This window comes from Anastrepha ludens, chromosome 3, assembly GCF_028408465.1.
Source record: "Anastrepha ludens isolate Willacy chromosome 3, idAnaLude1.1, whole genome shotgun sequence".
NCBI classification, from domain to species: Eukaryota; Metazoa; Arthropoda; class Insecta; order Diptera; family Tephritidae; genus Anastrepha; species Anastrepha ludens.
In genome coordinates this window covers 127,756,316-127,780,541 of record NC_071499.1, presented here as the reverse complement: position 1 = coordinate 127,780,541, position 24,226 = coordinate 127,756,316, and the positions used below count along the sequence as shown (strand labels likewise).

The 24,226-nt window shown below is 38.0% G+C and overlaps 1 protein-coding gene across 1 annotated transcript; it reads right to left on the bottom strand.

Moving 5' to 3' along the window:
* Positions 1–20,874: 20,874 nt before the first annotated feature.
* LOC128856754 (UDP-glucosyltransferase 2-like) lies at positions 20,875–22,996 on the bottom strand. Its single transcript, XM_054092070.1, has 2 exons — positions 22,098–22,996; positions 20,875–21,923 (listed from the first exon to the last, which is right to left on the bottom strand). Exons 1-2 carry the CDS (start codon positions 22,757–22,759, stop codon positions 20,993–20,995), a joined length of 1,593 nt encoding a protein of 530 aa, XP_053948045.1. The 5' UTR covers positions 22,760–22,996; the 3' UTR covers positions 20,875–20,992.
* Between the last annotated feature and the right edge of the window lie 1,230 nt (positions 22,997–24,226).

The window sequence follows — 24,226 nt, the reverse complement described above, 5'->3', positions numbered from 1 at the left end:
GCCTCCTCGTTCGTGCGTTTTAACGCCTCTGGGTTATTTTTTATGGGTCTATGTTAAATCATTGGCTTATGCTGGCAATCCAGTAACTCTTAAAGCATTGGAAGTCAATATTCAATCCACCATTGACGTCGTACGGCCAGATTTATTGGAAAAAGGAGTCAAAAATTGGACTGATCTAGTGGATATAGCAGGGGCAGACATATGCCGGATTTCATATTCAAAAGAAATATGTCATGAAACTATCTACCAGATTATAATAAAGAAAAATTCATTACAACAATATTTCTTAAAAAAACACCCGATATAACTGAAGTATTATATTATATTATTATATATTTAACATGCGCTAAATTGATTTCGCTATGTGTTTTGCACTTGCGAGCTCTTATTTTGTGCATAAATTGTTTTTACTTATTTTTTGTACTTCCTGTGTGGAGAAAAAAAACAAACCACGTTTTTGTTATTGATTTGTTTTCATTTTTTAATTAGTTGATTTAATGATGGATGACAAAATCTCTTTTTGAGTTTTTGAGAAGGAAATGGGTATGAGATTTTTTATATGTAATTGTGTTTTTAAGCATAAATGCATGTCTATACATAACAGTATCTACTTATACATACATATATACCTGTAATTTTTGGTTTACTAAGAAGGGCATCAAAAGCCATTGATTTTTTCAAATTTTTTTACAGAAATTTCACCTACAAAAATTGTCAAATACAGGAAGTACTTAACTCTGTTAATTTTTTATTTTTTAATATTTCATAACTACATAAGTAAGTATATAAATGTTAATAAATAAGTCCAGATTCCTCTTATTTTTTTAATAAAAACCCATAGCAATACCCAGTTGGGAATTGTCATTTTTAGTCAGCAGTAAAGTTCACTTAGGCGACTTATTTTCTTATAGATAAATTTTTCATAGCCCAGTCCTAATTGTAGCTCCTTAGAAAATTTTCACCACGAAAATTGGCTCAACTCTCAATTGACTTCGAATGGCTCTTCACCTACATACCTGCTAACTGCCTTTTTCCTGCCCAGCCGTTTTCATTGCAGAGTTCAGTTCCCCTAGTGGGTTATTGGTTAAGAGCGTATGTTAAAGTTTTTGCAACACCAAACCACTCGACTATTTTTTTAATGTAAAAATTAACCCTCTATAAGGCTCTCATCAAGCTCGTCCTATAGTATGGCACAGAAGTTTGGACGATGACAACATCCGATGAGGCGTCCTTTGGAGTGTTTGGACCTTTGCTCGTTGGTGACGGCGAATATCGTAAGCGATGGAACAATGAGCTGTATGAACTTTACCACGACATAGACATAGCGCAGCTGATCTTTATCCAGGGTTTCGTTGGCTGAATCATGTCGCCCGAATGCATACAAATGCTTCGACTTAACTTCATTTGGTGTTTCCAGCTGGCGCCGGTTACCTTGAGAAAGAAACTGATTTCCAAGAAACTGGTGTGCTTTGTTAAACTCGGCCAAAATCACGGAAGCGGTTATCGCGCCAATCAGGAAGAAGAACATCTTCGGCAATACAGCTGGTCACCTCTTCATGAGATCGATTTTCTGTTTATTTAAATAATTTTAAGCCAGAAAAGCCCGCTTTATTTTGGGATAAAAAGGAAAGTACAGCCGGTTGTGGCGTACAGATCTTCTTGTTGTTGCTGTTCTCCATATAAAATTGTTCAGAATGTTGTTAAGAATGCAGTCCGGCGGGTATTTTCTCTAACGCGCTTAGAGCCACGAGTCATGGTAGCGACTGCACTTCTTCTTCGCCTCTGTTCATGAACTTCTACGCGTGAACAAGTACGCCATTTTCTAATATACTCTACCCTTAAAGTGTCTATACTACCAGGTGCGGTGTATCATATTTTTCCACATTTCGAATATGTCTTTGATTTTCATTTCCTAGCACTCACAGTTAACGTTATCGAAACACAATATCGAGCTGTAAGAACTTTTCCTTTTTCCGCTAAAGCTTTTTGTCCACAAAAGGCGCTCTCGGTGATTACATTTCGAAAAGGACCCTGGCAGATAAGACCCTAAGAAGGGTAAGATTGTATATCTTTGTAGGATATTATTTCTCAAGAAATAGCTGCCTTTATGGCGTACAGCCATCGGAAATGCCTATTTGGTGGATTCCATTCGCTTACCGTCATGGCTCTTTGGATGTTAGAGTCTGTCTACCTAGAGCAAATTTCCAGCTTGGTCGTACATATACAAAAGAATTTTTTTAAATTTTATACATGTATATTAATACGTGTGTGAGTATTTACATACAATTGGACACCCATACATATGCACATATTTATACTTGACTGAACAGTTGAACAGCAGCAGACAAGATTAGCTGGAATGTTCTACATAGTACAAATAAGACGCCTCTTTGTATATTTCTAAATAAGTATGTATGTTTGTATGCATAGGCCATAGTGAAATATACTGACACAAATCCAATACCCATCTCTATCAACTGAAATTAGCTTATTTGAGCACAACTGTACCTTTGAAATGCAAGCCTGCCTGACTTGACGAAAAACTAAATACTAAACTATTTACACACTGATTTAAATTTAGGTATACAACAGATTAATACACATACATACATATTTCCGGGTGAGCTCGTGCTCAGTTTAGAGAAATTTGACCGGCCATGAATATTTTCTATGAACCAAAAATGCTACCAAGATTGATAAGTTTTCTGAAAACAACATTTTTTCACTAGTCTGCAACTTTCAGTTATGAGCAATTGCTTGAAGAAGTTTACTTTTCTTCTAACTGGTCCATATCCAAACGAGCTATGAGGCATCAGGTGCCAAATGTCGCAAGAATACCATTGCCAGTGTGCTATCAGGCCATGTGATATCAAGTAAATAAAATCGTAGACGCTGGGTAATGAACTGCTGAACAGATGAACTGTTAATGCGTTTGCCCAAGGAATACTTACATACATACGTAAAATGTTACGAGTATTTTGGCTTTTTCATTCCTTCTTTTCCAGATCACCATGTTCAGTGACCCCAGAATATATTTAGCACCTACATACCAGCTGGGTTTAAGAGAGAGCGACATTGCAACGTCTGACTACTTTAAACTGACATTGAAGGAAATATCATATTTGAAGCTTCGATGTTGAATCGCTCGAGTTCATGGAGAACTTTCTGGCGTGTATTTATCGGTGATATCGAATCGCGGCTCCCTAGGGGATCTTAGTTTTATGTACATAAGTATGCATATGAATGAAAATGAGGTTTAAGCTTGCATATGAACAAAATGCAAGTCTACATGCTTTTACTTCTCCCCTTCACATGTATCGGAAAATAGACTCAGTTGTTTGCCGTTGCTGGACGACGCTCGACGACTATAAGCAGCAGTTTCTATCACTTGATAGCTCATGTCCACAGTTGGCTTCTAGTCACAGTACAATCAAATGCTATTCATGTCTTAACTCACGCGGCTAAAGCAGTCGTTGGAGGTTCAAGATGGCATGATAAACTATCTCTTATCATCAGGCAAACATCTTAGTGTTTCATTGTTTGGCACAGAAGATTGCGCGATGACACGATCTGGTGAGTTGGTTCTTTGAGTGTTCGTGTAAGAGATTTTGGGGAGAGAATACCTCAATGGAATAATGAGCTGTATGCCCTGCACGCAGGCAATATTATAGTTCAGCGAATACACCCCCAGAGGCTATCCTGATGGTTCAGTAATGATTGCACGTGATGGGGTGAATAGATGGTGGCGAAGATAAACAGTAGGTGATGAGGGAGATCTCCGATGCGCTTGAAAATCCATGTGGCTTCTAATTGGCGTGAACTAGCGCGGAATTGAAAAAAATGGTTGATATTTTTTTCAAAATCGACTAAAACTTGTCAAAGAAGGTGTGAGGTTAAGAAGCTGTCTTCTTAGCTGGTGTACTTAACCCACTCAAATTGTCTTTATATAATTCTTCTTCTTCATGATTGGAAAGAGCAGACTAGAATTAGCCCATATTTGACCTTCCTTATGGTATCCCAAGCGAAACAAACAATTATATTTCCACGCAGCTGCTTAGTTGGATTTGGCAGGCTTCTCTATTTTTACTCTGAGAATTCTCCTTTTATAACAGACTATTTGCTTAATTTATAAAAAAGCCAAGTAAAAATAAATAAAGAATTATCGCTTGACAACTGACTAAGAAAATCTTAGATTTTTGCTAAGCTCTTGGATGCCTTAGTGCGGGATTTATCAACGAAAATTACTAAAGCTGACAAAAAAAAAAAACATTTTTAAATGACATTGAAAAGCAGCTGGGCATAGAACTTTTTGGCTGGCGGCAAATTGTGAGCTGCAAGCTATACGATTATATTTTGCTGTAGAGAGGTATAAATCACTGCCTGTTCATTTCTTTCAAGTCTAGTCGAAAAGTGTCGTTAATGAAAATAACAGGAGAAGTGAGTTTGTAGGATGAAGCTAAAGAGTGCCTAAGGTAAAGGGCAGTACATGCAATTATTTGTAGCTTCGTGATTCTTTTTTAATGGCTTTTCTATTTTTCAAAAGCTATTTATTCAATTGAAAATTTTTATGGTAAAGAAAATCATTTTTGTAAAAAGGAATTATTAATTTTGACGTTATGAAACAGTGCTTACAGCACTTTTCTCTTCGCACACCCTGCTCTCAGCCTTAACACGCAGGCTAACATGTCAGTATTTGTGTGTGTGTGACAGGGATGTGTATAACGGTCAACGAGCCATACATATTATTCACATTTACACAAAGATATGTCAAGCCTAATTTGAATCGTGCTGGCTTTGTTTGTTCGACTTGTTAACATCTGGAAATGATTGGATTAAATGTTACTACTGCATTGCCAGTTCCAATCAGGCATCTGGATATGGTTTGGTGACGTCACTAAGTTGGCGTTAAAGCTTTTGGTAAACAAATAAATAGGCTGGTGGACAAACAATCATGCACATGTGGACAATATAAAAGCAAATAAATAATTAATTTAAGATGTGAAAAATTTAAACTGAGGAGGATCTCAACATCTGCAGATTTGTTTTCGACTTTAATTTGGCTTTGCTATTGCCCTTACTGTGGATAAACCTGCAAGAGCTGGGAGGTACAAAGTTTTCTTTTAAATCACAATAATTAAAAAAAAAATAACTTCGACCTGCAAACATAATTCATGAACATATTCTTTAAATTGAAGAAGTTAAGGAATACGTTTTCTCATGGCAGAAATGCACTTGGCGGTTTGTCATTGACGGCCGAGGAGCGATCGCTTTACAAATAATAAGTCTTTACTTTTTGATTTAGCATGCCCATAGTGCGATCTCAGTGTTTCGAACTCGTAATCAACCGAATGACGAGTCACACAGAAATCAATCGGCTACGCTGGTTGCCAAATGATTTTTCAAGCATTAAATGAAAGAACACCACCTCATGTTGATATCCATCATTTTTGTTTTCAAGCTAACGTTTTCCTTTACTCCTAAAATAATTGGGTCCGGGCACTCATATCACAGTTTTACATCTTATACGGTAGTCCGCACTGTATTCACCTTTCTAGACAATTGCGGAGGCCATCCGTATAATCACACTTGCCTTATTGTGTAAAAGAACAGGTACAACATTTCTGCTTCAGCGTGCATAGCTGCTACGGATCGAATGGAAGAGGTTCTGCAAAGATTTTGGTAAGCTGGATAGCTTTTACAGTAAATTCTATTACTGATATCAGAGTTCGAATATGTAATACCTATGTAGCATCGCCATCGTTGTGGTCGATGCACGTTGGTTATAATATTTTAACATATCGAACTCATGTTTTATTGAAGACGTTCCCTCACCTATACACCTAATCTACCATAAAATATACAGGGTTACATTATTCAGCCGCTGGGACTTAAAATCATCTGCTGACCAGTTCAGGGTCCTTATGCAAGATCTGTGGTGTTTAGTACACTTCTTCCTCGCCAAATGTATTCATTAGTATACTCCATCGTTGGCTAATTTCGGCAGGGTAATTTCACTAAGAGAGTGTTCAAGAGAAGAGTCTTAATACCAATGCATAGCTGAAGCTTTTCCCATATACATAGTTTGTACCTAGGTGACGCATGTCAAAAGCCTGTTGGTGTCACCTTGACGTTGCTCTCTTGTTGTTGTTTTTGTAGCAGCATAAACATTAACCATACCAATACAGGGAATGCTGCTCGCTCGGATTACGTAGAACCGACTGCCGTGGTTCGATATGCTTTTGGATAAATTTGCGTTTAAATTTAAAATAATACAGAAGATAGCATATTACGCGAGTCTAGGAGGCAACATGAGCTCTTCATATGGTCTGCAGTGGGTGGTGTTTGGTCTCCTATGATGACATTCCCGGGACAAGTGTTAATGAAGATGTTAATTGTTCTTCTATAAATATCATTTTAGGTCTGTTGATAGTCCGTCGCATCAGATATTGCCTTAGCCTGCAAGGGTTGATATTCGGCTTCCTGTGAGGACATTTACGGTCGGTAGTTATAGACATGGTCCTACAAGTTGGATTTTATCTACCTATGCCAGCCTAGCAATTCTTAAAAAATAAAAAATAAATAATTGGCGCGTACACTTCTGTTAGGTGTTTGGCCGAGCTTCTCATCCTATTTGCGGTGTGCATTTCTTAGTTACTATTTAATTACCTAAGATATGTACTTGGGTATCAAATGGACTGGAGGATACCTAGAATATCTTCAATACACAAGGCACCTTAAGAATTCCTAATGAAGAATAAGAGTTCACTGGTGGATTCTCAAGAATCACAGGATCGGCTATACATTTAAAGAAATAAGCATAGGTCCAGCAGCCTAGCGTCTTTCGACCGTTGTTGATATATGTATTGTGGACACATAGCAAACTTATACAAATATGATCGGTGCGGTAATCTGTAAAAAGTTTAAAGTCGCACATCCACTATGGAGTGTTGTTCAGATACTCTTTGAAGCAAAGTAATTGCGATTCTGGGCTCGGTGTTTTGGCAGTTTTCTAGATTCAAGAATATTCAATACTTGAGCCTAGTATTATGAGAATCACTGCAATACGTGACCAACAAAGTCGACTCAAGTGAAGTTTCTTTAACACTGAAACCGCATTTCAGAAGGTTACAAATGTGTTGTAGCAGATTAAAGTGTTCTAGTAACTTAACTTAAGCCTCTTCTAAAATTATGGGAGGCTATTAATAGGGTAATAGTTGCCGTTCGGTGTCGACTTGAAACTGTCCAACAACCAATAACCACAAATAGGAGGAGGAGCTCGGCGAAACACCCAAAAAGGGTATATGCGAGAATTATATATATACCTATATTAATAGGGTATAAATATTTTATATACTAAATATTGAATTAAGTATACGTGTGAACTGACTACAATCTGCTACTAATACAACTCATAGTTATCGACTTTCGATATCCTATGCTCTTTGCTGTACTTTATTATCACTGTTTTTCATGTGATTATTTTAAATTTTTCTTTAAATTATTTATTAAAATCTCCCAATTAATTTGTTGCTGATAATTAAAAGTATAATTGCCACGTTGGCTGTGCTTGGGACCCCTCGAACTTTTTAGAAGGGCTTGCTGTTCTTCTTCCGCTACAAATGCTTTAAATCAGTAGTGTGATATGGCGTGGTGTTCTTCACCAACACCCAGCCTTAATTGTTGTTTTTCTTAATAGCGAATTGAAAATCACATCAAAGCAGCATAATTTGTTTTATTTCCACAACCATTAAGGGCGAGTCGATATATCGCACCCTAAATACAAAAGGGGCACAACTCAAAATTTTCCACACTCGAGCTTGACTTGTTTACAGTAGCACAGAAAACAAACTATGTGACATATTACGCTGAAATTTGCCATGTAAGCTTATAACAGTCCTAGCAGAAAACAAAAAATTTATTTCTGCCATATGTCATCCGCCGACCGTTTTATTGATAACGTCTCGTTCATATTTGAGCTTCTGCTCATTTTGAGTTGTGACCCTTTTGTATTTAGGGTGCGATATGTATACTGGGTAGCAGCAGCGCATATCGACAGTTGCCAATAAAACAACTGTACTAACATTGAATAGAAGAGGGAAGAATCAGGTGCCTCGTCTAGCCGGCAGTAGGATCTACATATGTTCAAACCCAACAATTTTGCGCTTCAGTGCGGCCAAGTTAACGGTTGGGTAGCTCAGTTACATATGCAGTGATGCTTTGACCGTAGCGTAAGCTGCGCGAGACAAACCTAAATGAAATTTATAACCAACAAAACAATTGAAAAAAAAAAATGCCATAAACTAGAACCGGATAAAAAGAGTAGCAAGAAATAAAAAACAAACAAACTAGCAAAGCAAACACTTTACAGTGCTACTGCTACATGCACACAGTGGCGTTGGAGTGTACACTTCGGTAAACTTAATTTAAACTGATAGCTGAAATGGGTGACATACAGATGGGTGATGCTGACGCTGACGCTCAAGCATCTGAAGCAGCAAACCAGACAGTGGCAGCAGGTGTTCTTGTTCCTGAATTGTGGTGCATGTTTTTATTGTGGCTGTTGATGTTTTACTCTGTTCTTCAGCGTTGTTACAGTGTGGCTGCTGTTGACTGCGCGTCCATGCTTTCCCCAATTTTCGCTCTTGCCGTGTAAAAGTTCGCTTTGCGTAGTTGCTCACCTGACCACAGCTACCTCAAGCTCCGCCTTGTTATTCATACATCCCTTGCTTTTCTACATTTCGCCCAGCATTTTCGTTATTCCTACAATCTGTTAAAGCTTGTTTTTTTCGCTTTTATTCTCTACATCTTTTGTTACTTTTGAGGATAATAAATTTTGAAAGCTACAATATATATTTGCCAGTGCTTGTGTTGCTTGCCTTGCACTTATGTTACTGTTATGTTGCTGTGAAAACATGTATGTATACATCTCTTTGCTTAAAGTTACGCATTTCGTCTGCCCTCTTTATTGAAGCCGGAAGTACCTTGGTCTCAGCGTATCGCCACCAGCTTCCGCTGTTGGTTGATTTTTTTGTTCAGTTGGTTCGGTGTCTGGCTGCGCTGCCGTGCAATGCCTGTCTGAGTTGTATGCTTTTTCTGGGTTTTTTGTGCTGTTTGTTATCTATAGGTGCTTCGTATTGGATTCATACATAAAGTTGTCGAATTTAAAGTGGCGCTTTAAGTATAAAAACTCGAAAGTTATGACTTCGAAATTTTCTTGAAATCAACAAAGCCGTAGACGAGATTTCGTTAGAGTGAAAAAAGGAGCTGCTAGGTACATGAGTGGTTAGTATCAAAACATACTTGCCTTTAATTAAATTGAAAACCAAGCGCTCTTGTGGAATGGATTCGTTTTCCAAATGCTGTTGTAATAGAATCGAAAAAACATAAAAAATATGTGACCTAACCATTGGCCCACCCTATAAACTGAGAATTACAAATCTCCTGTATGAGTTTTTCGACACTCACATACAGGTATGCATGAAGTATAGTACGACTACAGGAATGCCAATCAACACTGTAAGTCGCTGCTACTTGTCCTGCTTTACCCGCAATTGTGAGTTTCTGCTGCTATGAAAATCGGCAAATTCTAGTTATGGTCAGTTATGTTTGCCTCAACGATTTCAAAATTCAACCTTTTCTTTGTTGGAATTTCACTACTTTTCTTAATTTTTTGTCTATACTTAATTTTTTTGTATGAAAGCTTAGCTCCGTGTGCACGTGTGTGTGTAGAAAAAGGGGTGGAGGAAAGTCATTGAAAAGGTTTGAATACTAGCAATTGCAATGCAGCTGAGCAGTGGAAATCACTCGGATAGTGCTTAAGTATCACACATACACATACATACCAACAATACTATACAGGAGGATATCGTATCCTACCATGTGAATGAACGGGAATACCCTGTAGGGCCAAAACAAGTTAGTTTGAGAAATTTGCTATGGCAAGTAGCACATTTTTTCTACAATACATTTTCAGGAGAAATGCAATTAATGTAATAATAAAATAATAATCCCAATAGTTGGATTTGCCTCGAAAGTATGCTCTAAATTTTGGAAGAAATTACGTTATTGTTATAGCCTATGGTAATTTTTTTTTAATTTTTGAGTTCATTTGCGAAATTCTGAGGGATTCAGAGATTAATAAATTTATAATAAAGAAATTTGGTTATTGCATACAATTTTGCGCTACTAAAAAAAAGCTACTTTAGAACTAGTTCTTAACTAGTTCAAATACAACTAGTTGGAAAAGTTGCATACAATTTTGCGCTATTAAAAAAGCTACTTCAGAACTAGTTCTTAATTAGTTCAAATACAACTAGTTGGAAAAGAGTTAGCTTTAAACTAGTACACTGAAAACTTGTCTAAGAACTACTCTTATCCCTAGGTCTTAACTAGATTAAATACAACTAGTTAGAAAGGAACTAGTTTTAAACTAGAATAATAGAAACTAGTCTAAACTAATTTGGTTCGGAAACTAGTTCAAAACTAACTAGTCTAGAACTAGTGTAAAGCTCGCCGGTATTAGATTAGTTATAATAATGTAACTGTACGTATAGTATATATTTCATGCCAATCAACTTGTCTTTAGTGTGCGCTAGTTGTAAGCTGGTACCCAATAAACTAATTAAAAAAAAGCTAGTTTAAAGAAGAAGGAGGATGGTTCCATGTGTAGAAGTCCACGCAAGTGGGGAAAGTTACTGATCGCCATTCACTTGGGAGTGGCCAGGACGATTCTTCTACATATGGTTCAAGCAGCTCACAACGGCCGGGATTAGCCCACGTATCCTCTGGGTAGCTTCCGAACACCCGTTCGGGAGTGAGCTAACGTGAGAAGGCGAAGCATTCCAGGATAGCTGGTTGTGCGCTGGGTTTGGGACCCGCCACTTAAAAATCCCCCGCAATGAAAAGAATTGCAAAGCCTCGGATGAGAACTGCCTTTACTGATGACGACCTCTGCAAACGAAATAAGGAATATGATTTGAAGGCATGCACCTGAAATGTCCGGTCCCTTAATGGGGAAGGTGCCTCTGCCCGGCTGGTTGATGTCCTCGTGAGAGTAAAGGCTGACATCACTGCCATCCAAGAGATGCGATGGACGGGGCAAGGTAAGAAAATCATAGGACCTTGCGACGTCTACTACAGCTGCCATGTAAAGGAGCGCAAATTCGGTGTCGGTTCACTCCGGTGGACGAGCGTCTCGCAATAATTCGCATCAAAGCACGATTTTTTAACATCTCGCTAATTTGCGCCCACACCCCGACGGAAGAGAAGGACGATGCGACCAAAGATTCCTTCTATGAGCGCTTGGAACGTTCCTATGAGCGCTGCCCCCGCCACGACATAAAAATCGTGCTTGCGACTTCAACGCCAGGGTGGGCAAGGAGGGAATTTTTGGTCCCACAGTCGGAAAATTCAGCCTGCACAACCAAACATCCGGTAACGGAAAGAGGCTGATCGACTTCGCCGGGGCCCGAAACATGGTAGTCTGCAGCACCAGATTCCAGCATAAAAAGATACACCAAGCTACCTGGCTGTCTCCTGATCGAAAAACGCGAAACCAGATCGATCATGTTGTGATAGATGGAAGACACGCTTCTAGTGTATTAGATGCACGTACGATCCGAGTACCCAACATCGACTCGGATCATTACCTTGTTGCAGCAAAGCTGCGCACCCGCCTCTGTGCAGCAAAAAACATACATCTACCTACGCAAAGAATGTTTGACATCGAAAAGCTGCAATCACAACAGACATCCAGAAGATTCGCCACTCGACTCTCACTCCTGCTCTCGGAGAGCACTGCCCAACAAACCGGCATGCGCGAGCAATGGAGCAACATTTCTCGTTCCCTACGAACCGCCGCCGAAGAAGAAATCGGATTCCGGCGAGCCCGAAAAAACAATTGGTACGACGAGGAATGTCATGCTGCCGCGGAAAGAAAGGATGCCGCCTATAGAGCCACGCTGCGATCGGGCGCAACGCCAGCCATGTGGGATCGCTACAGAGAGCTGAAAAAGGAAGAGAGACGTATTATCCGACAGAAGAAACGAGACGCCGAAATACGTGAGTGTGAGGAGCTTGAGATGCTGGCCAATAGGAACAACGCCCGAAAATTTTACCAGAAAGTTCGGCGGCTTAGAGAAGGTTTTAAGACCGGGGCGTTTTCCTGTAAGAACAAAGACGGCGATCTGGTGACTGACGTACAGAGCAATCTTAAATTATGGAGGGAACACTTCTCGAACCTGTTAAACGGTGACAGCTGCGCATGTCACCGAGAAAGTGAAGATCCCGATACCCCAATCGTTGACGACGGAATTGTCGTTCCGTTACCCGACCATGACGAGGTGAGAATAGTAATATCACGGCTAAAGAACAACAAAGCCGCGGGTGCCGACGGACTGCCGGCTGAGCTATTCAAACATGGCGGCGAGGAGCTGGTAAGATGCATGCATCAGCTCCTATGCAAAATATGGTCGGATGAAAGCATGCCTGCCGATTGGAATTTAAGTGTGCTCTGCCCAATCCATAAGAAGGGCGATCCTGCAATTTGTGCCAATTACCGCGGGATTAGCCTTCTAAATATCGCCTATAAGGTTCTAGCGAGCGTATTGTGTGAAAGGCTGAAGCCCACCGTCAACCAAGTGATTGGACCTTATCAGTGTGGCTTCAGACCTGGAAAGTCTACCATCGACCAAATATTCACAATACGCCAAATCTTGGAAAAGACCCATGAAAGGAGAATCGACACACACCATATTTTCGTCGACTTCAAAGCTGTATTCGACAGTACGGAAAGGAGTTACCTGTATGCCGCTATGTCTGAATTTGGTATCCCCTCAAAACTAATACGGCTATGTAAGATGACGTTGCTCAACACCAGCAGCGCCGTCAGAATTGGGAAGGACCTCTCCGAGCCGTTTGATACCAAACGAGGTTTCAGACAGGGTGACTCGCTGTCGTGTGACTTCTTTAGCCTGATGTTGGAGAGCATCGTACGAGCCGCAGAACTTAATCGCTCAGGCACAATTTTTTATAAGAGCGTACAATTGCTGGCGTATGCCGATGATATTGACATCATCGGCCTTAACAACCGCGCTGTTAGTTCTGCCTTCTCCAAACTGGATAAAGAGGCAAAGCGAATGGGTTTGGTGGTGAACGAGGACAAAACGAAGTACCTCCTGTCTTCAAACAAACAGTCGGCGCACTCGCGTATCGGCACCCACGTCACTGCTGACAGTTATAATTTTGAGGTTGTAAAAGACTTCGTGTATTTAGGAACCAGCATTAACACCGATAACAATGTCAGCCTTGAAATCCAACGTAGAATCTCTCTTGCCAACAAGTGCTACTTTGGACTAAGTAGGCAATTGAGCAGTAAAGTCCTCTCTCGACGAACAAAACTAACACTCTACAAGACTCTCATCATGCCCGTCCTAACGTATGGCGCAGAAGCTTGGACGATGACAACATCCGATGAAGCGACGCTTGGAGTGTTCGAGAGAAAGATTCTGCGTAAGATTTTTGGACCTTTGCACGTTGGCAACGGCGAATATCGTAGACGATGGAACGATGAGCTGTATGAGATTTACGACGACATAGACATAGCGCAGCGAATAAAGATCCAGCGGCTTCGTTGGCTGGGTCATATCGTCCGAATGGATACAAACGCTCCGGCTTTGAAAGTATTCGATGCGGTACCAGCTGGTGGTAGCAGAGGAAGGGGAAGGCCTCCTCTGCGTTGGAAAGATCAGGTGGAGAAGGACTTGGCTTCACTTGGTGTGTCCAATTGGCACCGGTTAGCACGAGAAAGAAACGACTGGCGCGCTTTGTTAATCTCGGCCAAAATCGCGTAAGCGGTTATCGCGCCAATTAAGAAGAAGAGAAGTTTAAAGAAGATAATATATTTTAAGTTGGGAGTTGATTAAAAATCATATTGTTTTGAAAGGGCTGAAAATTATTTCTAAACTATTTTAATATCCACTAATATCTGAGTAGTTAGTCTGCAACTAGTACGAGTCAAATTAATTTAGATAAATAAAACTAGAGCGTTATGAGCCAGTTGAAAACTATTTGCTTGAGCTTTATTGTGAAGGGCTTTGTTTCTGAAAATAAGTACCCTATATGCCAAGCGCCACCAGTTCGCTTTATAGAAACCCATTCGAATAAGTAACTTTTTACAATTTTAAATCAACAGGGTATTATCATAAATTTCACATGTACATGCATGTATTTCAACATATGTATGTGGCACCGCAGTTCAAGAGGCAAGTTCAAGCGACTGCCTCAATTTGATTTATTTGCTCCATGCCAAATTCGTAGTTTGCTAGGCAAAATCGCAGCAAACAAAAACCCACAAAATAAAAAACAAGACCAAAAACAAAATCTTTAAACTAGAAATAAAGTAATAAAATTCAAAAGAGGCTTCGACCGGTGTGGGGCATATGCAGCTTATGAAAATTTTGAGCTAGCAAAAATTTCAGATGAAATATGTCCGGCACCTGTATTAAATGTCAAATATCTGGGAAATTTTTTAGTTGCAATTAATTTTATTTTCTGCTATACAACAGTAAATGTATTTGCTCTATTCTTTAATAAAAATGCTAAAAAAATAATCTGTGTCGTTCGTTAATTTCACGCTGCGCTGGCTTGCTCTGCTCATTGACTGCTTGGCATTTATTATGTATGTATGTATGAATGTGAATGTACGAATTTGTTTTGCTTGGCGCTCTCACTTCCGATTCGCCTGAAACTATGCACCGAAGGCATTTGCATATAAATTAGCACCAGCGCATATGCAATAACTCGTTTCGGTTTGCTTCTGTTTGTATGCTGACTTACTTGGGCTCTTCTGACTGGTGCAACTTTGCTGGCGTCACGATTTGCGGAAACGGGAAACGCAAATTTTCTAAGCGTAAGATTTAATTGACCGAAACTAAAAATGCTTCCCGAAGCTGTGCTGTGCTGTGTACTTTTGGTGTTGCGACTGGACTATTTTTATGCGAATGATTGTGTGTGTGTGTGCGCACAAGTAGGAATAATTGGAGAATACAGGCGAACGAGCACGTGAATATGAATAGTTACGTAGAAAAATGCGCTTGCACTATATGTAGGTGAACATACTTTGCTTGCTCGACCAATATTATCTGAGGCTAATAGAAGGTTGAGGCGGTCGTCGGCGGTGTAAGCGCCAATTCTATATAATAGAGTGTTTTAAGACGACGCAAATTTCTCGTCAGAATAAAGGCGGCGATCCGGTAATATCTCTTCAACCTGCTGCATAGTGACAGCAGCTGGAAGTTACAGAAGAAGAGAAAGTCTCAAACTCCAATCGCTGATTGACATTCCGTTAACCCACTATGGCGACATATGTATAAAAATTGCACAGCTAACGAACAAAATCAGGTTCAGGAGCCGAGTGATCGCTGAGTTCTTCAGACATGCCGGTGAGGAGCTGGTAAGGTTCACACAAAAACAGCTATGCTGAATATTGGATACTCCTCCGATCATTATGACCGATATGATTATACAAAGACGATTATACAGATACCGAAAAGTTGTCGCTTACGTTTGGTAATTGAGTGCGCTTCACCGCGCCATTGAGGATTTCAGATCAAAATCATGAGATATTTGCAACAGCTTCATCATATTATATTAAGCCGCATATTTCGCGGGCAGAGGCACCAAACCATGCTGAAATTTCCTTTGCTTGAACTTGAATGATGCCCAAGCATTGCCAACTTCAGCGACCCTTCGGATCATCAACTTTATCGAGTATTCAGCAAGTATTCAGAACTCTCTTGTGAATTTCTCCGAATAAAAGCGATCCTTCCGCGCTTGTACATTTGCAAGATTGCTCTGCATAGGCGACTGGGCAACGAAGGTTTTGACACGTTGTCTCTATGCTCGTTAGCTCTCGAGCTTCTCGAGTAGTTTTGTCACAAATTCTGGCTTGCTGACTCGGCGTGCTTCCACTCTTGAGTCATCCCTGCTATATTGTACCTTATAAGTCCAGGTAATGGTTGTCCGACTTCGCGTCTGCAAACGCCAAATGAGTCACTGCGACTTCGCTGCAGGGACTGCAGCCCAGTAGCTTATAGGCATCGCTCACATAAGCATTTTTTGCAACCGTTCGCAAATAGTTAGACTGGATAGTCTTATTTTTGGTTCGGTTTTATTACTTCCTTTGCTCTTGATTTAATAGGTAAATATTTTATGTTTGAAAAATGCTGAAAATCCTTTTGGTGGCTTAGAATTTCTTCAACTTTTCCTGAATTTTCTCGCATCCGATCGCTTTCACATTTTCTTTTTCAGCGCTGCTGCAGCTTTAAACGCTTGCACGCCTTCGAAACTTCTGCTGCCTTGCAGCTAAGAGGCAACACATGGAATACATATTGACACAACTCATCGTGGAAATGGCGATGGCTGTGCGCAATTGAACGTACCAAGTGTGGTTAGACACTGACAATATTGAATTTGTAGTAGCGGCAAGCAAATACACAAATAACGCAAATAACACAAATACTCGTTTGAGTGGAATATGAGAAAAGCAAATATTTTTCTGCGCTTGTATGCCAAGCCAATCGAGCTGAAATTGTGGTTCCACAAGTTGCTGCTGGCGTAGTGTTGCACTGAATGGGATATGTGTGCTGAGGGCTGTAACTTTTGGTCGGCGTGAGGTGACTTATGCTGGGCGAGATGTTGCATCAAATGCCGCCGTTGCTTGGCTACTTTGAACCCTTTTTTATTTTTTATATATTTTTTGCATTATTTGTATTTTTATTTGCCTTGGCTGATCCTATATCCTATGGGTATTTCAACAAATTTGTTATGAATGTTTTCTTTTTTTGTTGGGAACAGCGTTTGCTGTTTTTGCCGCTGCAGAGGAATCGCAATGCTTGTAAAGTTTATTTAAGCTCAGGTGACCTGCAGCAGGTATTGAAGCAGTGAATTTATGTTGGCCGATAAAAGTCAAGAAGGTTTGCTTTTTATTTTTCATTTAGAATTTTTCTCGCACAAACTTTTGTGGCAGTGGTTGCGTTTTATTGCGTGAAATGAAATTTGATGGCATCAGATTTAGTAAAGGACTTTGATTTACTAAGGGGAGAGTGTGCCAAATTACAATTTAATGTTTTTGCGAACATTTATATTTCTATTTTATTTTATTTATATTTTACTATAATTTAAATTTTTTTTATATTTCCTTAAAACTATGTACAGGTATTCTAGGGTGATTTATCTAGAAATAATTTATTTCAGCTAAAGGCGTTTTTTTTTTATTTTTATAGTTTTTTTTGATGTCTTGAACATTTAACTAAAATATTTTTGTAAGAAGTTTTTTGAAGATTTAATGTTTTTTGGGAAAATTTATATTAATTTATATTCTAATTTATATTTCTAATTCATTTTATTTTTGACGTGATAACGACTTATAATTCGATTTAATCGGCTGCACGCACGAAATAATGTGTCGTTCTCTTTTTTATTTTTTATTTATTTATTTATTTATTGTCTTTGAATGGATACATTCTTACAGACTATATTAAGCTAATGTACAATAGTTTAGTAGTTACTAAGAAAAAAACGATTTAAGATGGTTGACTAAGATGCCATACGGCCATGTAAAATCAGCACCAGAAGAATTGAAGAACATATTTAAATCTGCACATGCCCTAGGAATCGGAGCATTCACCCCATAGTTGGTTCTCGAGAAGCCAATTTTAAAGGTTTCGTACTGTCGGAGCCTCATATTGGGTATATTATATTAAATTGAATTTTACTTAAAAGGGAAGGACAATCAATAGATCCAGAAATGATACGAATAATAAAAGAGCACGATAGAATAGATCGTCTGCTATCAAGTGGTTTTAAGTCAATCAATAAACATCGAGAGCGGTACGATGGTACAGGTTCAGAAAAGTTTAAAGATCGGAGCGCAAAACGAAGAAAGACTTTCTGAACTCTCTCAATCCGATTAGACAGACCTATTTGGTACGGTCTCTAAATAATAGCGGCATACTCTAATCTTGATCTAACAAAAGCACAATACAATGTTTTGAGAGTGTGTGGGTTGGTAAATGCAGAACAATTTCGGCGTACGAATGCTAGCATCGCATATGATCGTCTTATGACGTGGTTAACATGGCTGGTGAAATTCAGCTTATAGTCGAAAATAACGCCTAAGTCTTTAATTTCCTCAACGGATTGCAAAGATAAACCAGCAATACTATACGAAGTATGCAAATTATTGTTTGATTTAGCATATTTTACGTGAAAGCATTTGCTAATATTTAGTGACAAACGGTTTTGCTCAATCGTCGTTACCTTGCTCATTCGTCGTTATCTTGCTTATGCGTCGTTACCTTGCTTGAACTGCAAGCGAGAGCGCGGAACGAACGACAAAGATCACAATCGGCCCCCACATTCGGCAACATTCGATATCTGGCTTTCTCCTAATTGAGTGAGCATATATATGTATGTATATGCGCATATGCACATAAATTCACATATTTGTATTTGCATAATATGCCTTCTTCCTGTGTGCATGGTAATGACCCATTTCTCTGTTGAGAATAGGACGATGATAGGAAAGGGAGTGTTTCGAGTGTAATATGTCTTGAAAAAGGCATATCGATGATGTTGCCTCTTAGTGTTGTTGACTTATTAACGTCAGATGCACAATCGAAATTGAACACATCTTTCATGAATTTGATAAGTGTTTCGTAATTTTTCACGTTTGTGTAAATGTAACTTGATCTATTCCATTGCGATTCCATTTACCTCCTTCTCTATATCCATACAAAATATCTATCAAACAAATAAAATTAAAATTTTGTTTTGAAAATTGCAACCATTACATCAGTATTTTCTTATGACGTTGTCACGTTAAACTATCGTCAGTAAACCGACTTTACAGACAACCTCTTTTTTTATTATTTTTGTTTTATTATTTTTTATTTTATTTATATTTAAATGTAACTTATTTAGTAATTTTTGTGTCTTTTCTTAAAATTATAGATTTATTGGGGAAAAATAACATGCCGATGAACTTAGATTGTTTTTAATTTTATCGACATTTTCATTACCATCAAAAATTCCTGAACGGAATCGACGAAACCAAAACTGCAAAATTAAATCAACGAAATGTGTTTTTGTAATCAAGCTCCCATAGCAAGCATACTGATATGAAATGCCATCCTATTAGAAATTTGTTCAAAAATTATGAAATTAGTTTGAATTATGTTTGCAGTAATAAAATGTTATCAGACATTCTAAGGAAATATTCCCAAAAGATTAAGCACTGCAAATTTAGGAAAGATGTGGTTCTTTTTTAGTTTGTTGTGTTAATATATATAACTGTAACTTTGCATATATGCCGTCATTGAGAAGGAGTGTTGGAATGAACATACTTTTTTTGTACCATATTTTTTAATACACAATGGCAATGTAACGCACATTTAGAATATTTGTCGAAAAAGCTATGCATAATTTTTTAATAAAATTTCTTTTATAAAAATGAATTTTGCTTTTATAAATTATAAAAATACATTTTTTTTATAAAAATTTTTATAATACAATAAATAATAAATTTTTATAATATAAACAATATTAGAATATAAAAAAGTCGATTTTCATAAACAAAAGTTATTAAAACAATTTAGAATATAAAACAAAAAATTATTTTTGAATAAAAAAAGAAATTATAAAAAAAATGTATTGTATTTGTATAAGAAAAGCTGTTTTTATAAAAAAATGTATTTTTATAAATAAATTATTTATGAAAAAAACAATTTTTTTCAATAAACTTTTTTTATGAAAGGTTTTTTTTTATAAAAATCAACTTTTTTTTTATAAAAATAAATAAAAATCAACTTTTATTATACAAACTCAGTTTTTTAATAATTTGTTTTTTTTTTTTATAAAAAACGTTTTTTATAAAAATAGATTTTTGTTTTATATTGTAAATGTTTTTATTATTATAATTCTTAAATATTAAAGAAAACATATTAAAAAAAATATTTTTTTTTTTTAATTAACTTTGGTTTATAAAAATTAACTTTTTTCATAAAAATCAACTTTGGTTTATAAAAATCACCTCTTTGTTGTATAAAAATACATTGTTTTCATAAATTTTTTTTTATAAAAATAATTTTTTTTATATTCGAAATTTTTTTTATTATAGCTCTTAAATATTTTGTGAGTTCTAATTAAAGTGAAACAGTTTTTTAATCATTTGATGTGCAACTCATAATATTTTGGTGAGTTATTGCGTTTCCCCTATAGTTTATTTTTGTTTTTAATTTTTAAAAATCTATAATAGTTTATCGAATTATTGGCGCGAACATTTTCCGAAATTAAAGCACCATGAAATGTTAATTGGTTTTGTTAAGTATTTTTGTTTTTCTTAAATAAATTAATTTTTTAGCATTTCGTCTTTAAAAGTAATATTTAAAAAATATTTTTAAAAATTAGAAATTAAAAAAAAAATAAATTAATTTTAGATAATTTAAATGAAATTTTTTTAATTATGCTTTTTTAAATTTGTGATTGATTAAAATTTCGTAGCGATTGTTTTTCAATGTGAAATTTTTAAAATCTTGTAACTGTATTATTATGATTTTTTATTACTTATCCATTTTTTTAAATAGTAATATTCCCTTCATTTAAAAAACTAAAAAAAATAAAATTATTTCAAAAATTTAAAACCTAAAAACCGTTGCGAAATTAATAATACAATAATTCTCATATTTAAGAATTCACAAAAACAAAAATGTGTTTTTAATTTAAGAGACATTTTTATTTCGTTTTAAATTATATATATGGTACATAGTACATATAAAGTCATTCAATGCACTTATAAGTTCTTGTATACTTAAAGCTTTACTTTTACATTTTATTTATTTATATAAATATTTTTCCTGAAATATTTCCTAAGGACTAGAGTAAGTTGCGAAAATGTATTTCCTTCTATTAGCTCTGATTTCCTCTCTATTCTCTTCTATTTGTTCTTCTTCGCCTTACCTACTCCATTCATTGCGCTACTCTTCTTCTCTCCCACACGCTTCATTCCTTTTTCAACAAAAAATCTCACTATCACTACCAATAAACCTACGATCACCGCCATGGATGCTAACAATACGCCCAACACGTCCAACGACATCAACTGCCAACGATTTAAATGCACCGCAGGCGACTGCATGTGCTTCGCCCCCTTGTGTCTCAGCACATAATCAACCCACCAGACAACAGACTGTCTTGGTGTCATAGGACGATCGCGGTACAGTTTCGAGAAGTCACGCACCGCTTTTGTGTACTTGGGATTGTGCAGCACTTCTTCAATTGCTTGTCGCAAAGTTTCTTCCTTCAAATTGGCATAGTCCACATAAAGCCCGTAACCCTGTTTTTGCACATCCTCCATATTCATTGGCTGATCGCCGTAGAGCGGTATGCCCACCATGGGCACACCAAAATGCTGCGCTTCTACCACACTGCCTTTGCCACCATGTGTGATGAAAAGTTTGAAGTTGGGATGTGCGAGTATGTCGACCTGCGGTAGCCAGCTTTTGTACACAATATTCGAAGCATTGCCCGGGTATTCGTTGTCAGCCCAATTCCAAAGCACTTTATAAGGGAGCTTGGACATCACATTGAACATTATTTGTGCTTTGCCCGGAAGCAAATGGGCACTGCGTATGTTGCTGCCCAAGCTAAAATAGATTACACCTTCGGGTGACTCGTCAAGTAGACGCGCAATGTCTGGGGGCAAGGGATCTGGCTGTTCCTTGATTTGTATGCCACCGATTTCTATGAGGTTGGGCACTTGCGGCCGTATTGGCCCTTGTGCAAACCAGTGATTGATGAAGACCAAACCGACATTGCGACGCGCTTCATCTAAACTAGGAAATCCATGCGCAGTGGGAAAGTTGTAACTGTAGCGAATAAATACAGATTAAAGTGATTAATCAATGTTTTCTGAAGATTTTGACTTATGGTGAAATAAAAGCGTGCGCTTATCTTTGTTTATTTGCTTGTAATCCTGGAAATTTCATATGTCGCAAGTCTTATTATTTACCCAAGAAGAAAGATTACTTAGTTAAGCTCACCTGTAGTACTTCTGCACCTCTCTCTCTAGTAATGGTCCCATGTAGTAGTATTCAAATAGGTATATGAGGTAATTCCTTAAACGCGCCCGAAAGTCCATTGGTTGACTTAGGCCACTAAACAAAGTCGGCACGTAGGCGTGTTCACTAGGATTTCCGATCATTTCGTTAAGCGAAAATACTGTTTGTACCATGAATGAAATAATAACCGGACACTTAAAGTGACTGCCCAGCCCCACATGAAAATCGTTGATAAAATAACCCAACAGCAGCAGGTCGAAGGAGCCCTCACCATGCTCCCGCAAGAACTGTTGCATTTCTGGATGCCACATTGTTCTGTTTGCCATCTGCGTGGATTCGAGCACCAATCCCGGGTACAGTTTGTAGAATGGTGGCGGATTGTTAACCAATTTATTCATGTAATTAACCGACAGCATTAGCGTATCGAGGTGTATGTAATTGTATTTGGCGTCTGGGTAAACATTTGGCTTGGTTGCAATAACGGTAACATTGTGCCCAGCACGCGCTAGTGTGTCCGCCACGGCGCAATGGATGAGCAGGTGCGAGCGGCCGGGTGATGAGAAGAAACCAAGAATACGCGCCGCATCGCCAGTTGTTAGCATGGATGCGCTGAAGGCCAAAACGAAGGCGACCAGCAGCTGCATGCTGTGCTGTAGGCTTGAACTATTTGTGTTAAAATGCTGAGCTTGCAAATGATAGTGGTTGATATCATAGTCCTGCGACGACTAAGTTTGCTTAACTTAAGAAGACGAAATAAATAGTCGACTTTCGAGACGACCGCGCGTGGTGCTGATTGTTTTGGTGATAAGAGCATGCGTGTATATGTCTGTGATTGAATATATTGGCGTAAAATGGGATCTGAAGTAGAATTTCGGATGCACTGCGAGAAACTCCGAACGCGTCTTCTATTCATTTTAAAATACCAAAGAAGTCGCATTCCTACATTGAAAGCCTAAGCTGTAAAGAGAGAGGATTATATTAAGAGAGAGTGTAGAACAGGCGATGTCAACGAAAATCTTCGTGACCGAGATTCCACAGCTTAAAAGGGATGGGAAGTTCACTGAACCATATAATGAATTCTGATCGATAGTTGGATAATAATCCATGCGGGGTATTTAGAGTGTAGGGACGATGGTATTAAGTAGAAACCATTCCTGCGGCTTACGAACACAAATTTGCCAACTAAGATGAGACTATTCACAAATCGCGAAATTAAGGCCAACTTATACACTAAAAATTGCATAAGTCGTAGAAAGATAATCTATTTTCTCTATCTTGGCTGAAAAATTGATGTTATTTGGTTTTGATCCCTTCTACTATATGCATTTGACCGATTGTATAATTTTGACCTAATCCACACTAGCCAGGGTAAAAATTAGCTCACAATCCAATCTTATTATTATAATAACCTCCAGTAGAGGTAAAGTTAGTTTAGGTAATAAAGTTGCTCCCAAAGACAAGAGGACGATGAGAATTGAATTGGCCAAGAGTTGAATTCCGGACGACGGAAGCAGGCAAGCAGAATATATAATTAAGTGAAATTCCGAAGAACGACTATTTAGGCTTGTGTTAACCGCTTCGTATTGCTGATTATATTTAGCAGGCGGATGATATATCTGTGCATCAAATCTGTTAGTTCCGCAGGCGTGGCAAAGCATTGAGGGGAAAAATGCCTAAGACTTATTTTCTCGAAAGCAAGACAGCGAAGGGCCAGGTGTTGAGATGATTCCAACTCACCAGCTATCTGGAGCTTTCGCAAAAAAACTCGAATTAATGCCAAAATTTACCGCAGGGGTGACTAACCGACAATGCTGGGAAAACATTGGCAGCTGAGGCTTAGTAGATCCTTCGAGCGCTTTCGATCCATGCGTGGCTAGAAGGATCTCGTGAACGTAGAAGCTGATGTACTTATATATACTGGCCCAGCACTAGTCGATTCCAGTGAAATATCTTCAAACTAAGACCGATCGATTACGGAAGAATTGCGGACATCTCTCAAAGAGATGACAGAATATTTCCTAATCCACTTGGTGTCAGGGGGGTAGTGGTATACAAGAGAGTTATAAAGCAGACAAATTAGCGAGAGTGAACTACCATTCGCCTCTCTCTTG